This window comes from Lissotriton helveticus, chromosome 9, assembly GCF_964261635.1.
Source record: "Lissotriton helveticus chromosome 9, aLisHel1.1, whole genome shotgun sequence".
In the NCBI taxonomy this organism is placed as follows: Eukaryota; Metazoa; Chordata; class Amphibia; order Caudata; family Salamandridae; genus Lissotriton; species Lissotriton helveticus.
The window spans coordinates 1,080,649,698-1,080,666,319 of NC_136070.1; the positions used below are offsets into that span (position 1 = coordinate 1,080,649,698).

A 16,622-nucleotide genomic window follows, 5' to 3' on the forward strand; every position below is an offset into this window, starting at 1 on the left:
GCTACCCCCTGTTCAGGGTTACCTGTTAGAAGTTTGCTTAGCACCCTCGCCTTCCCCCTGACGACCATGCCTTCGTAAAACAGCACCTGGCTCCAGAAATACTGGCAGTACAAGCCTCCAACAGCAGAGTGAAGCTCAATGCATTCTCTACCATTCCACCAGATTATTAGTCAAAAAGAATAGACCTATTTGCCAAGCGGATTTTTTCTTCTCTGAGCCTTACTCTAAGATCAGTAAATGCCATCTGTCTCCTTAGCCATTACTCCCATGCCCTTTGGGACACCATGGCTCACGTTTTTCCAGACAACCTTGTGACATCCCTTACTATTCAGGACAGCCACAATGTGGGTAGATTTGAGATAAGATGAGGACTGCATACAGCTAATTGCTTGGGATGTGCAATGGATAACAGTGTGGCCCTATGGCTCCATGAGTAATGTACACAGGTAGCGGTGGCTGCTGCTAGTTGGGGAGGGGGCAGCAGGGGGGGTGGGAATGCCTTACCTTTTCCTGCCAGCTGCTGCGTTCTTCTGCTCCACCACTGTGCCTCGTGGCTCCTCTGCTCCCCGCACTGCAGTCCTCATGAGCACAGGCTTCCCACGCAATCCCATTGCTTCTCTCATGCTTTTACTCACAGCATGTAAGAAGCCCTAGGATTGGGAAGAGCGGGCTGGGTTAACTCTCCAGCAGGGACTGGCAGCCTGTGCCCCTGAGCACTGTAGATATCTCCAAGAACAGCCTGGAGATATTGAAGTACGCATGTCGGTTTGGTAGTCCTAAGACGGCCGGCCAAACAGACTTTCAGTGCCTACCACGCCTCCTCCCCCTACTGTTGACGTTGCCTCAAGGCCCTTCCCCACCCTAGACTACGCAACACTGGAAATGAAAAATATAATGACAATAACATAGTTTTATTGTCATTTTATTTTTCTTCTTTCTGCTGCATTTCATCAGTGGGGTGACGCTCCTCTGCCACAGCAGAGGAGCCGCCCCAGTCTACAGGCTTCTCTGGGGATGTCTAGGAATTTGTAATGGATTTACCATTGACAGCTCTCGCCTTTATGGTGATAAACAGTACTGTGACCTGAACCGTTTCAAAGAGCGCCGAGCCTTTTTCTTATTGATCAGCTCCCTCAAAGTGATTCCACCAACAATTTTCACCCTCTCTATAGGTACAGTAGAGGTTTCACAATTTGTCAGTGCCAGGCTGCTCCTCCAGACCAATAGACATTTCAGACCTATCGTAGCAAAGGGATCGGTTCTCAGAGATGAGGACAGCAGGGAAAACATTCGGCTCAGTCCCTCCCCTCTTCAGCTGCCCCAGCCGGAAAACCACTTTAGTGTGTCCTTACCCATAAACATCCTGTAGGAGGCATGATCCTGTATTTCCTCCATGGGTGACGGCCATCAAAACAGACAAGTGGGTCCTCCAAATTGTCCACCCGGGCGATGCCTTGCAATTGCTTTCTACCGTGGCACACTTTTTCCGCCTTCAGGGCAGCTGACAGAGGACCATCGGTCTGTCTTAAGCCAGGAAGTGCAGGCCCTTTTGACCAAATTGTTCATAGAAAGGGTTCTGGCCTCAGAAGTAGGAAATGGATGTTACTCCCTCCACTTCCTTGTGACAAAAGAAGACAGAGGCCTTTGTCCTATTTTAAATCTTTGCCCTCTGTCTCCCTTCCTGCATTAGGACAAATTCAAGATGTTCATGCTAGCCCATGTCCTGCTGCCCTAGACTCTGGAGATTGGATAGTGACATTGGACGTGCAGGATGCTTAATTTCACATGTCTATCCTGCAGTCCCACAGACAATACTTCCTGTTAACGGTTGGTCAGGAGCATTTTCTTTTTGCAGCCCTCTTGTTTGGCCTCTCCAGTGCCCCTCAGGGATTCATGAAGGTGGTGACGATGGCAGTGGTCATAGCACAATTTCGGAACTCAAGGGTACCAGTCTTCCCCTACCTTGACTGTTGAAGGCAAGCTTGCCTTCGGCAGTCGTCATCCACCACCAGAAAGCGGTGAACCTCCAAACATTGTTGGGGTTCACTATCATTAAGCAGAAGTTACACCTGACTCCTTCATAGAAGTACTCTTTCATCTGATCTTTGTGGGTTTATTCTGGCCCTATCCCAGCTAGGAATTGCTTTGGGCACAGTTAAGGGCTATATATCCGCTCTCTCAGCTATCTTGCTGTTGCTGGATCAGCCTTTGTGATTACGTTTTTGAAAGGTTTGCAAAATGTATATCCACCATAACCCTTTGTGATGCCCCAGTGGGACTTGAACTGAATCTTCACTTCCTTGAGGTGCACCCATTTTGAGCTGTTGCACAATTGTCCCTTGAGACTTCTGACATTAAAGACCGTCTTTTTCATTGCTTGGCTAAATGAGTAAGCAAACTTCTGTCCTTCTGTTTCAATCTTCCTTAAACTACCTTCTTTCCTGATAAGATGGTTCTGAGGTCCAGAGCTTCATTTCTGTTGAAAACAGGCACTCCTTTTCATATCTGCCAGGTTTTCAGCATTCTTTGCTCTGCCTCATCCCTCTAAGGAGGAAGAGAGACTTCAGCTTTTGGACCCTAAAAGAGCATTACGTTTCTGTATTCTTCATAACAAGGAACATTGAGTTAACAATCATCTCTTCGAGGTTTCTAGAGCAAAAAAGGGCAATGCAGTGCAAAAACAGACCCTCTCCGGATGGATTTTCTCTGCATAAAGAGCTGATACCCACTGCCAAAGAAAAAGCCCACAGTAGGCTTAAGGGCTGTTTCCACTAGGGCTAAAGCTGCTTCCACTGAGTTGGCAGATGTCAAGGTCAGGCACATACCTTGACCTTGAGATCTGTTAAGCAGCTACGTGGGTGTCAGTACACAAGTTCACAAAGCACTTCTGTCTTGAAAATTCTGTCATTTGAGATGGGTGTTTTGCCTAATCAATCCTTCAGCACTTTGTGGTATGAGCCAGTTCACAGAGCCATCACCTTGGGAGGTACTACTATGGTATTTATTCACGAGGTGAGGAATCTGCAGTTCGGAGTATCCATCAGAAGAATTAGTTACTTACTTTCGGTAACTAACTTTCTAATGGATACTTTTTCTAAATCTAATTGCATGTTCCTCACCAACCTTACCCACCTCCCTGTTCTGTGAACTAGACACGTTTTCCATCTAAAAAGAGTCCCAATCTAGAGATCTGCATACTGGTTATGCCAATTTCGATGGGCTCTGAATCTGGTGGCATGGACAGCCTGAATAACAGCTGATGTCACCGTCCATGACTTTCTGGAGAGGAATGACTGTGCAGAGCTGCATGAGACCTGCTCTAAAATGTCCAAATCCAGTCTGATGGTTGGGCACTATTCAGAAGGTGAATAATCGGCAGTTCTGTAGAGTGTCCACCAGAATGATAGTTACCGACAGTAGCTTGTTCTTTAGTTTGATCCTCTTCTCATTGATTACTATTCGGCTGCACTACTAATCTTTCTGGATGTTCGGCTTCTTATGATCTAATGTACTGCCGTATTGCTGTGTAATGCTCCCTTTAAAAATAAAATCATGTTAGAAAATAATTAGGACTAAAATGTTTCCAAGTAAGGACACTGATTGACTTTGCTTCAAGGTCTTCGCAATTACAGCTTATTACAATGTTTGTGTATGGGAGGATGAAAAATAGTGGCAAGGAGTTCTGCAAAACAAAAACACTTGCATACATTTATTTATGTGAATTCCTCAGCATTTAAGATTGCCCTGAACGAGTATCTTACTGTTCTCAAACTCTTTTCCTGGTCATAATCAAATGCCAAAAGACAGTAAAATGACCATGTTAAGAGAATGGACATGGTGCATGGAGGGAATCTACCTACACTTACAGCAAGGTGTTAAGGAATGGAAAATGTGTTACTTCAGCAGCTGCTGTATACCCATTTTGCCTTCAAACAATGCTCTGTCAGATAAATACTCGGAAACCAGATGTTCATTAGTCATAACTCTGCTCCTATCAGATCAAATCCAGTGACCAAAAGAATAATTTGAAGTGGGTCCCATAGAGAAGAGGGGCAGGAAGCGATCCTGTCACTATCCAGTGACAGTCCAATTTTAGTTAATGCCATGTACGGCAGCAAAAAGGTTTAACTTTTCAGGGAAAACTACTAGCATTTCTGAGTCCAACTATTATGATGGGGTATAACACACAGCATTTGACACTGTAATGGATGCAACCGTCAGAACTACAGTTGTACACAAGTAACTCTCATTTCAATTCCTCAAGGAATTTACTGTTTAAGACAGCCAGATATACAGTATCATGTAGGCCATGGTAAATAATGAGTACTCCTGTATTAATTTAATTTATTTAAACATCATAATATATGTTTAGTGTTACTAGTTATCCGGTATCAGGATAAGTTATCGCATTTAGGTATGTCTATGGTGTGTTAACGATTTTCTTGTTCGATTTTAGTAACATTTGGATTGAACATTACAGTCCTGGAAACTGCTTGCAAATTAAAGAGACTACCTCAGGTGGAATTTTTTTTTTTTTTTTTTGCAGAGTTTTATATAGCGCGAACTAGACCCGAATCAGGTATCAGAGCGCTTTACATATTTTCCAGTTACGTTACATGAGGACACACTTTCATTTTAGGCACGGGGAGATTAAGTGATTTGCCCAGAATCACAGGAGGTTTTGGCGTCGTTACCGAGACTCGAACCCAGATCCCCAGGTCCGAGGTCGAGCGCCCTAGCCGTTAGGCGTCTCGAGTGGTGTGGGAAATGATTATCTCTTCTATATAGAAGCCTGATGGGAGCAGCAGCGTCAGTGGTGATTTCTAAGGTAACTGTACGCTGAGCTATCCACCAAAGTTCCATTGCAGGTCTTTCCACTCCCTGCCTGGAATACAGCACACAAAACTATTTAGACAGCCTTTGGGGCGACGCGAAGGGCAACTACCTGTATTCACACCATATCAAACATTCATGCAGGCTTTGTTTTACGCTTTGCCCGGACTTCTATGTGACTGGTATTTGCGCGGGCTTTTCACTCTTCATTGCTAACCTGGCTGGGGCCATAAAGCTGGAACCATAAATCGCCCCCCTGCCCACCATGAAGCTACATACCAATGCGGTCAGGGAGCAGCAACACAGAGATAAGCCACCATCTAGCAGCATAGAAGCTGAACTCTGCTCCCCCCCTCAATCAACATGGAAGATGGACTAATTCGACATCCCCAGAGTAGAAAGAGAAACCAAACTCTGGAATCCTTGCATTTTGGCTGCCATCTTCGACTGGTCTCTCCCTCTCTCTCTACCTCTGTCGGCCATTCTGGACTAGTCTTTTTCACCACTTGAACTCACCCTTGGGAAACACTCATTAGGCTAATTTTAACTAGCGAATGTTTGCCACTTTGCAGTAACATACCTCCAATCACTCTTAATGCACCGATAGTTAGCCCATATAGCATCCTAAGAAATACTACTATTAATTAGAAAGACTACTATTAATTAGCGTGTGAATGCCTTTTTTTGTAGTACTATACTTCTATTTGTTTATAATGCACCGATCGTTAGCTCATATAGCACCCTAAGAAATGGCCTATGTTAGATTATCAACTAGTGAATGTATGCCTTCTATTGCAGTATTATACCTCTATTTGTTTTTAATGCACAGATCATGAGATCATATTGCACCCTATGCATGACCTATCTGATTGTACTGATTGCTTCTTTTGATTTATTTGTTTGCCGATGTTTGATCTCTGAACTATGATCCCTCATGTACTCCTTCCATGTAAAGCGCTCTGATATCCGCAAGGATCTTGTCCGCGCTATATAAAACTTTCAAAATAAAATAAATATAGGAGAGTAGACGATGCCAAGTAAAATACGGTGTGAGAGAAGTTGGCCTGATATGCAGTGCTCACTATTCTAGTGATCACTATGTATCAGTCCAAACAACCCTTATTGATGATTGGTTGTAAGTCAACCTTATAGACCAGCTATCCTAGTAGCATGGATACGAGCAGTCTAAGGCTAAGACTCTAGAGGGCGTGTTAAGCCAGCTGTTTTACCATCACATTACCCCTTGAACACCCAGTGAAAGGACACCACACAAGTGTTATGAAAATAAACAGTGTATTTATTAGAATCACAACAACCCTGTACTCTTTATGAGGACAGGGTGCTAGGCACACAACAAAACTCTTACGAAAATACTTAAGTTCGCACAGTATATACAAATGCCCGCGGGGCACGGAAAACCATATACTTTAAAAGTGGAATGCGAATTACTAGCAGGTAAGTAACAGTACTAATAGGCTTTGGAATCGCTAGGACTTGACTAGGGAATCGTTAGATTACTTCTAGGAGGCCCAGGGGACTCGGGTGCAGAGTGTGCACTCTCACGCGGGATGCGGGACAAAGTCTATGGGAGCTAGAATTCACAAAGTTAGTGTTCACGGGCGAACCCGACCTGGTAGGGAGAAAACGACAGTGGATCCTGACCCTTGGATAGTGAGGCTATGCTGGGACACCGAAGTGCCGAAGTTACCTAGCCCAGGGGCTGCAGCTGCATAGGTCTCAAAAGACGTCGGGAATCCTCGTTGCCGGACCAGGAGCCTGGAAGAAAGGAGTTGCTGGCAGGCGACCAGTGAAGATTGTTCGAGTGATCCAAGCCTGGATCGAAGATGGATGACACCTGAAAGCAGAGGGGACCAAGTTTGTGACTACTAGCCAGTAGTCAGTGGGCACCAGAAGGGCACCGGATGGCAGTCACCTCGACTAGGTGAGTGGGCGACGCTGGCTCTGCAGATCTCACGGACCAGGAGGCGTTGTCGGCGACCAGGATGGAGAGGCGAGCTGTCCTACGATGGATGAAGCTGTCGGCGTCGAAGTCACCCAGGATTGGGCAACAAGCCTTGGCTAATTCAAGCCCACGCGGTGGATTCAAAATGGCGTCTTGAGTGGACCAGGAGGGTCCGGGGTGCTCCTCTTTTGGAAGGGAGCAAGGGCCAGTCTGGAGCAACCAGACCAGCAGCAGAAATGTCGTCGGGCGTCGTTCAGAAGGCCACAAGCCAGCGGGCTAGCAGCCAAACAACGCGGTGAGCAGCAAAAAGCAGAAGGGCCCCACGCAGATTGTGGAGATGCTGGGGGGCTGCACTTCGGTGCTGGAGCTGCTCAGGGTCGGGGCTTCTCGGACCCCAAAGCACTCACCAGGAAATTACTCGGCGGGCTTGCTGTACAGAAGTCGTGCAGTCTTGCAGATGGCCGGTCCCTCGAGGTCTCGTCGCACCCACGGTTCTCAGCTGGGCTGTAGAGGTGGGTAGAGGTCAGAGGTGCCAGGGAAGCCGGTTCTCGTCGAGCTGGGCAGTCGGATTCCGGAGGAAGGACTTGCAGCAGACCGCAGTGTTCTTCAGATGGTGCCTGCGGATGCAGGGTGACTACTCCTTAGCCACAAGGGAGAAATCTTAGGAAGAAGTCTTGAGTTCCTTTCGTAGAAAGTAGTTTCAGGATTCAAAGATGATCTGATTTGGAAGGGGGCCAGTCCCTACCTTTATCTGGGAAAAGGGGGCTGGCACGCGACTAGGTCCTGCCCTATGGGTGGGACCAGGAGGGGGGTGGTTACACCCACTTCCTTGGCAGGCTTTTCCCCAGCACAGGGTCTGGAGTGTCCCTGGAACTGGTTCAAGCCAGCCTATGCACAGTGAGCACCGGGGTGCCACGTGCAGTCACCTTCTTCTGTAGCCCTGCCTACCTACAATACACAAAACCCTGTCTGGGACGGTGCTGGCACCGCCCCTGGCAGGAAACCCTTTGTCCTTATCTCCTGCTCTGGGAGGACTCCCAGCAGCAGGAGGGCAGACTTGTGTCTCGGTGGCAGCATCCATTTTGTGGAGCTGAGGCTCTGTTCGACTTTAACCGGGGTTACAGGCTACATGCATGTCGTGTCCCTCTAGAAGGGTGGAATGCTAACCCCGTCGCCAGAATTGGCGAGGGGTTAGTATTCCAATTCGTATGACACCTTACTCGACATGTTTTGATAAAGCGATACCAGAGTTGGCATTTAACCGCGAGGATTATAATGCACTTAAGAGTATATGGTATGCGATATCATGGAAACGGCTAAGGGATTGGTCCCGAAAGCCGCAGACAGGCTCAGCTCATGCCAGAGCACCATCTCACACGATTCCAAGCACTCTGCCTTCAGGATTGTTAAGGCCTGCCATAGGAGTGACTGATAGGGGATCTGTGTGTCCATTTTAGGGTTAGATATAGGTATACTATATCTAAAGCAAAGGGTGAGTACACCACCTTGCCCCAGCTGTCGTGCAGCCAGTTGTGTCAGTTTAGTTAGTCAGTCCAGGGGTGGCACAATACATGCTTCAGCCCCTGGGAGACTTCTGGGTGCACCTCAGCCCTGGGTACAGGGACTTGGAGAGGGCCCAGTGCCAATTCAGTACCTGAGTACAATTTGGATAGAGAGAACAGCTAGGCTGTGGGTCTGATTAGCAGGCCCACAGCCAGGGAAAGTCGTAAACCAGTGCAGCAAAAAGCAAAAATCTGGGTGATCATAGGATTGCAGACCCTACTCTCCTACACGGTGCCTCCTCGTTGTGATGGTAAAGACAAATATGCCGCCTCATTCTGAAGAATGCTCCACCTCTTTGCATGGTGCTGTTAAATTGATACCCTAGTATTCACAGACCTTCATTGAGTGGTTGTAATGCAAAACCACACATTTTGACCTTCCAGCACTAAACCATGCCCTGTCTAAATAAGAGATACCGGCAAATCTTCAAATAAAAAAAACATTTATTTTTTTATGGATCTAGGTTTCTCATCTCACTCACATATCCTAATTTGCAAGTGAACTAAACCATGTCATTAATCACACTGCCTAGCAATATTCTTTCAAAGATTTAAATGGGTGCAGAATCCTGGAATCTTCCTTGGAATCATCCATTCCTGTAATACTATTCCTCCTACCTTAGCTCAACTCTAAAAATATGACATTGTTTCTAAAAGGGATGTGTTCGAGGCATATGGGCTGCAGATGGTACATTTATGAATAGATCGCCATCTGGTGTTGGGCTCGGATGATTGCACTTTGTTTTTCTTCTGGAGAAGTCTTTGTCGTCATAGGTGACTCCTCCTGTCGGTGTTAGTGCGCATGGGCATCGGCTCCATCCTTAGATTGTTTTTTTCCGCCATCGGGTTCGGATGAGGATCGAAGCGCTCCGGACCGACTTCAACAAAGAAGGTTATAACCGGCGCGTATTCCTTTCCAAATCGACGGTATCGTTATCGAACGCGACTTCACTCCATACCGACGCGGTTCGAAGGACGACGACTACGAGAAACTTGACGTAGTCCAGCCCGGGGTCCATGGAAAGGACTCCATTCAAAAAATGTCCAACGTGTGGTGCTAAGTTCCCACACAAGGACCTACACGAGGTGTGCAACCTCTGCTTGTCCCCTGAACACGAATCCAGGGGGGCCTGTGCAGCGTTCTCTTCAAAATCGACGATTAGAAACCGTCGAGCCCGAAGACACGAGGTATCGAGAATGCAGTCACAAGCAATCCCGGAGCTGTTTGAGGACCAGCAACCAGAGGACGAGGAAGAAGAGGCCGACGAGGCGGGGTCTGAAGCGGACGAGTCCGACGTCGAGGAAATCGACGTCCAACAAACCGTGAGTGACGACGTCCCTTTACCGAAAAACAGACCCCACACGGTATCGACCCCGTCCTCGAGCCCGGTCAGACAACCGAAAAAAGTTTCCAACGCCCCGCCTTCGAGCCCGGCAACGAAACAGAAACCGAAACACTCGGTCCCCCATCATAGTGGTTCCGGTTCCGATAAACGGACCACATCGACACCGAAGCACCAAGTCAAGGAAGGCTCGAAGTCGAAGCAGTCCATGTCGACACCGAAGCACGCTTCGGCGCCGAAAACACCCTCGACACCGGGGACATCTTCGATACCGAAGAAATCGGGTCCGAACAAAACTTCGGCACCGAAAATACAAATGGACATTCAAAAGAAAAAACACCTTTCGGAACCGAAAACTGCGGTACCGACACAGGAACACGGGACGGATCCTAAACAAAAGACTTTGTTTATTGACCCAAAGACTGGCAAGGTAGTCACAGAACTACCTAAAAAAAGGAAAAATGAACATTCGGACGACAAGACTCATCCGAAGAAGAGAACAATGGGGACGAATACAACTCCTCCCTCTTCTCCCAAACCTCACACACCATCTTCTCCTCTTCCTCACAATAGGCCAAATATTCCTCCCACACGACCATCTACACCTACAACAGATGTAGAGAGTGACACAGGGGAGGGGGGACATCCTGGGGATGATGAGGACACAATCCCAGAGGAGGCAGACCCATGGGAAGAGTATAATGTAGGGTCAGATAATGATACCGACCCTGAGTCATATCCCTCAAAACCTTCACCTCCTGATGACAATACTGGGTTTGCACAACTCATTACTAGAGCAGCAACATATCATAAGGTAGACCTACATACAGAACCTCAAGTACAGGACTTCTTATTAGAAACACTACCTACTGCACAAAGAACATCAGGAACACTACCAATGCTTAAGGGCCTTCTCAGTCATACATCAGAGATATTCAAAGACCCAGTGAGGGCTAGGGTATTGAACCCAAGAATCGATAAAAAATATAGGGCAGCTCCAAAAGACCCAATATACATTAAAGGGCAAATTCCTCTAGACTCACTAGTGGTCACAAACGCTCGCAAGAGAGCAAACTCTTTATCTACAGGAGAAGCTCCACCTCCTGACAAAGAGTCTAAACTAATAGATGCCTCTGGCAAGAGAGTAGCATCTCAAGCGGCAAACAGTTGGCGCATAGCTAATACGCAAGCACTACTTGCAAGGTATGACAGAGCGCATTATGATGAGTTAGAAAAACTCATCACACATCTCCCTAAAGAACATCAAAAGAGGGCAGATCAACTTATACAAGAAGGGAAGTTAATTACTAACACTTCAATAAAGTGCGCCCTAGACGCGGCAGAAACTGCGGCAAGGTCGACAAACACAAGCATCATGTTAAGGAGACATGCATGGCTCAGAGTATCAGGGTTCAAACAAGAGGTACAAACATCGTTACTGAACCAACCTTTTGATGGGAAAACACTTTTCGGCACAGGGACAGATGAGGCCCTAGAAAAGATGAAGAAGGATACCGAAACGGCTAAATCAATGGGAGCATTGCAACAGCCGACACAAAGAGGTTCCTTTCGTAGATCCACCTATAGAGGAGGATCCAAAAATACAGGTACAAACCAGCAGCAAACCTCTTTTACACCTACATCACCCAGAGGTAATTCTAGAGGTGGATACAGGGGTAACAACAACAAGGGTAGAGGTCGCGGAAACAACAACAACCGCAACTCTCCAACCCCAAAACAGTGACTTCATAGAGCTTCCCCCAGACCATATAACACCGGTCGGGGGACGCCTATCACAGTTCCTACCTGTCTGGGAAAACATCACATCAGACAAGTGGGTAAGACAAATTATCCAACATGGTTATTGCCTAGAACTCACAGCTACCCCACCAAACATCCCCCCCAAACAGCGTCCAATGAAACAAGATCACCTGACACTGTTAAAACAAGAAGTACTATCACTGCTACAAAAGCATGCCATAGAGAAGGTTCCACAGCACCAACAAGGAACAGGAGTATACTCCCTATACTTTCTAATTCCCAAAAAGGACGGGTCTCTAAGGCCAATACTGGACCTAAGACCTCTCAACGCATACATAAATTCGGAACATTTCCACATGGTCACGCTCCAACAAGTACTTCCTTTACTGAAGAAAGGGGACTTTCTTTCTACACTGGATCTAAAAGACGCTTACTTTCATATCCCTATTCACAAAGCCCACAGGAAATACCTCAGGTTTGTGGTAGAAGGACAACATTATCAGTTCAAGGTCCTTCCATTTGGTGTCACAACGGCACCAAGGGTGTTCACAAAATGCCTGGCAGTGGTAGCAGCTCACCTAAGAAGACAACAAATTCATGTCTTCCCATACTTGGACGACTGGCTAATAAAAGCCAGGTCGCAAGAGGAATGTCTGCAAAACACACAAAAGACAATTCAGCTACTACACCAGCTAGGGTTCACGGTGAACTACACAAAGTCACACCTACAACCAAACAAGGTTCAACAATATCTGGGGGCTACTATAGACACAGAAAAAGCCAAAGTGTACCCCAACCCAGTCAGGATCCAAACAATGCTTACAATCATTCAAAGATTTCAGCCACAACACTCACTAACAGCAAGAGTGTTCATGCAGCTATTAGGCATGATGTCATCCTGCATACTGCTAATACCATATGCCAAACTACAAATGCGTCCGCTACAAGAATGCTTAGCGACACAGTGGAATCAGGCTCAAGGGCAGATTACGGATCTGGTGTTGGTAGACGACCGCACACACCGCTCTCTGAAGTGGTGGAACAGAACAAACATTACCAAGGGGCGGTCGTTCCTAGAGCCAATTCCACAGGTGACAATAACAGCAGACGCATCGCTCACCGGATGGGGAGCACATATGGACAAGTACACAGTACAAGGAAGGTGGAGTGTGCAGGAAAGAACACTGCACATCAACCATCTAGAACTACTGGCAGTGTTTCTAGCATTGAAAGCCTTCCAGATACATGTTACCAACAAAGCAGTCCTGATCAGAACAGACAACATGACAGCAATGTATTATATTCAAAAACAGGGGGGGACGCACTCTCTCCAATTATCCAGACTAGCACAGGAAATTTGGAGATGGGCCATTCCTCAAAACATCTATCTGTTAGCCGAACACCTACCAGGAGTCCAAAACTAGATAGCAGACATCTTAAGCAGACAGTCGGAACAAATACACGAATGGGAACTGCACCAACAAATACTGCAGCCATTCTTCCAAAGATGGGGACAACCAGAGATAGACCTCTTTGCCACTCATCAGAACGCAAAATGCCAAAGCTTCGCGTCCAGGTACCCACATCACCTGTCGCAGGGCAATGCGTTATGGATAAATTGGTCCAACAAATTTGCATACGCTTTTCCCCCTCTCCCACTAATCCCATTAGTGGTCAGGAAGCTGCAACAACATTCAATGACCATGATACTAGTAGGACCCACGTGGGCAAGACAGCCGTGGTTCACCACGCTCTTGCAACTCTCACAAGTGCCACATCAAAAGCTACGAATTCTACCCATGCACCTTACACAGAACCATGGAGAAATAATGCACCCAGATCCAACTCAATTGAACTTAGCGTTCTGGCTCCTGAAATCCTAGAATTTGGGTACTTAGATCTCCCCCCAAATTGCATGGAGATAATTAAACAAGCGAGACGTCCAACCACCAGAGCATGCTATGCAGCTAAGTGGAAGAGGTTTGCTATACACTGTACTAATAACAATATCAACCCTCTGGACGTATCAACAAGGGAGATTATTTGCTACTTATTACACTTACAGCAATGTAATCTAGCGTACACATCTATCAGAGTACATCTAGCAGCTATAGCAGCATACCTACAAAACAGGCAGCGCATATCACTGTTCAGAGTACCAGCGATAAAAGCATTCATGGAAGGTCTTAAAAGAGTAATTCCACCAAGATTACCACCTTCCCCAGTCTGGAACCTCAACGTAGTACTCACCAGACTAATGGGGCCACCCTTCGAACCTATGCATAGGTGCGAAATACAATTCCTTACATGGAAGGTGGCCTTCCTTATAGCCATTACCTCACTCAGGAGAGTAAGTGAATTACAGGCATTGACAATACAAGAACCATTCCTACAGTTACACCAGAATAAAGTGGTTCTTAGAACAAACCCAAAGTTCTTGCCTAAAGTAATTTCAGCATTCCACATCAATCAGCCGGTGGAACTACCAGTCTTCTTTCCAAAACCACAGACGGTGGCAGAAAGGGCTCTACATACACTAGATGTCAAAAGAGCCATTTTGTACTACATAGAAAGAACACAAAACTTCAGGAAAACTAAACAACTATTTGTAGCATTTTCCTCAACACATAAGGGCAATCCTATCTCTAAAGCAGGCATGGCAAGATGGATTGTAAGATGTATACAAATATGTTACATTAAAGCAAAGAGAACATTAACTGTTCCTCCTAGAGCTCATTCTACACGAAAACTAGGAGCATCTATGGCATTCTTAGGGAACATTCCCCTAGATGACATATGTAGAGCAGCAACTTGGTCTACACCACATACATTCACAAAGCACTACTGTGTTGATGTACAGGCTGCACAACAAGCCAGAGTGGGCCAAGCTGTATTAAAAACTCTATTTCAAACAGTTGCGACAGACACTGGTGACCACCGCTAGGGAGGTAACTGCTTTACAATCTATTCATAAATGTACCATCTGCAGCCCATATGCCTCGAACGGAATATGCTACTTACCAGTATGCATCTGTTCTTGGCATAGAGGGCTGCAGAGTGGTACATGCCCTCCCTGCCTCCCCGGAAACCTGTGTCTGTCCCAACATTATCTTATTTAGATACACTTACATGGGCATATCTTTATGTACTATACTACACTACTCCATCTAACCCTACTATGGCAAAACAATCTAAGGATGGAGCCGATGCCCATGCGCACTAACACCGAGAGGAGGAGTCACCTATGACGACAAAGACTTCTCCAGAAGAAAAACAAAGTGCAATCATCCGAGCCCAACACCAGATGGCGATCTATTCATAAATGTACCACTCTGCAGCCCTCTATGCCAAGAACAGATGCATACTGGTAAGTAGCATATTCCTTATGGTTTCTGGTCCAGAGCTCATGGTTGTGAAACAAGTTTTTTGACTTTTTTGAAGGGATTTGGTGATTTGGTTGTTCCTGAATTGTACATAAGTTACGACTATGGACTACATTGGTACGCTTTTTAAGTATTACTCATAGAATTAAAACAATACTGTGACTCGAACACTGTTTACCTGTTTTTTCCCTAGGATAATTGTCCAGCATGCAGCCAACTTCCCCAGAATATACAGTTTCCGCCATCTGCAAAATTGCAGGACGTCTTGGATTATTTAACAACAAATAATTCATTGTGAGTTTTTAAGACTTGCGCTATTCATTTCTGCTGTCAATGAATTGATCATAATTGCTTGGCCTTATGTTCCATCATCACAACAAGCGCTGTTATGCCTTGTTAATTGTGTTTTTACTGTGTGAGTCACATCACGAATATTGAAATAAAGGGTTAACTGCTAAAAAACAGCAAACTCTGGGAAATAGAAAAACTGCAGGGACCTGGCACTCAAATACTCTTTGGAACAGTCTTAAGTGTTTACTGTATCTAAGATAGTCGTGACTTGCCCTCATTCCCATAGTAAGTTCAAAACTTGAGTTCCAGAACGGTCACGTAATGTCAGAATGACCTTTTCCTTTTCTTGAGCCATTACATGATCAGCAAGTGTGTTAGAAACGTAATTATGAAAAGTGTTATATCAGTTGGGTTGTATCTTCTCTTTACTTTCTCAAAGCACTGTATTTTAAATATTATTTTCACATTGACTGGGAAATATTCAGTTCACAAAGGGTACTCATATATGCTGTGCGCTTCACTTGCAGCATTATTAAGCCTTCCCTTGTCTGACCTATTTGCAAATGAACTGCAACTTTTGTTGGGACCCGAACATACAGAAATAATAATTATGAAATATACTGCTGTGTGCTAAGTAATAGCCATAAAGAAATCATGAGATACAAACAAATAGAAAAAATGTTTGTAGTAAAAATTACAAAAATTGGCATTATCATATAATATACAGTGATGATTACAAATGTGGTCCCAAAATGTTTAAATCATTCTAATAATTATATTTACCAAGAGAAAATGGTTAAAAATTGTTCATGCATTCTTAATCAATAGAGAGGAAATATACTACCTGCAATTTCATAATCCCCAAAATATCACACGATCATTGTGAACATGGAAGAAATAGTTAACATTGTTTATAATTCTATCAGGTAAAATACATTTACTAAATTACTCCTTAGAATGCTCAGCATTATATTATGGGAGCTAGTCTTAAATCAATTTTTTTTGCATTTTCTTGTTTTAATTTGATGATACAAACAAGAAGTCCAAACTTTGTTAGTCTCTTAGTTGGACATGAGGGCACTATTTTCATACTTCATGACAAAAGATCGAATGTTACAACTTTGAGTCTCTGAAAAACAATTTTGGACGAGTTCAACCTGTCCTTTAAAGACACCCTCTTGTTCCAGCACTAATTCACACGGCCAGCAATCCGAACTCCAGTCTGTGGTGAAATCCCTAGAACTTTCTAAAAAGTCACTTCTGGACCTTCGACAAACTCTGCACTGACATACCAAAGACTGGTTAAGGGTCAATAATTCTAAATAACATGGAAACGTATCAACATGTTAATTCTAGATGAGAGTAAGTGCTTAGCATGAAATGCCAAATGCAAATTTAAATCTTTGGGATTATTGTCACTTGGCTACAGGTAAAAGATGCAGTTGGCATTCTCACTGCACACATGAAGTGTGCGAGCAAGAATGAC

The 16,622-nt window shown here is 45.2% G+C and overlaps 1 protein-coding gene across 1 annotated transcript in view; it reads left to right on the plus strand.

Moving 5' to 3' along the window:
- LOC144783371 (NEDD8-activating enzyme E1 catalytic subunit-like) overlaps nucleotides 1-16,622 on the plus strand; it is a 182,859-nt gene that overhangs the window by 35,168 nt on the left and 131,069 nt on the right. The window contains exon 5 of the mRNA XM_078662377.1: nucleotides 15,039-15,139. Coding sequence (XP_078518503.1) covers nucleotides 15,039-15,139 — 101 coding nt within the window. The remainder of the gene's footprint in view (nucleotides 1-15,038; nucleotides 15,140-16,622) is intronic.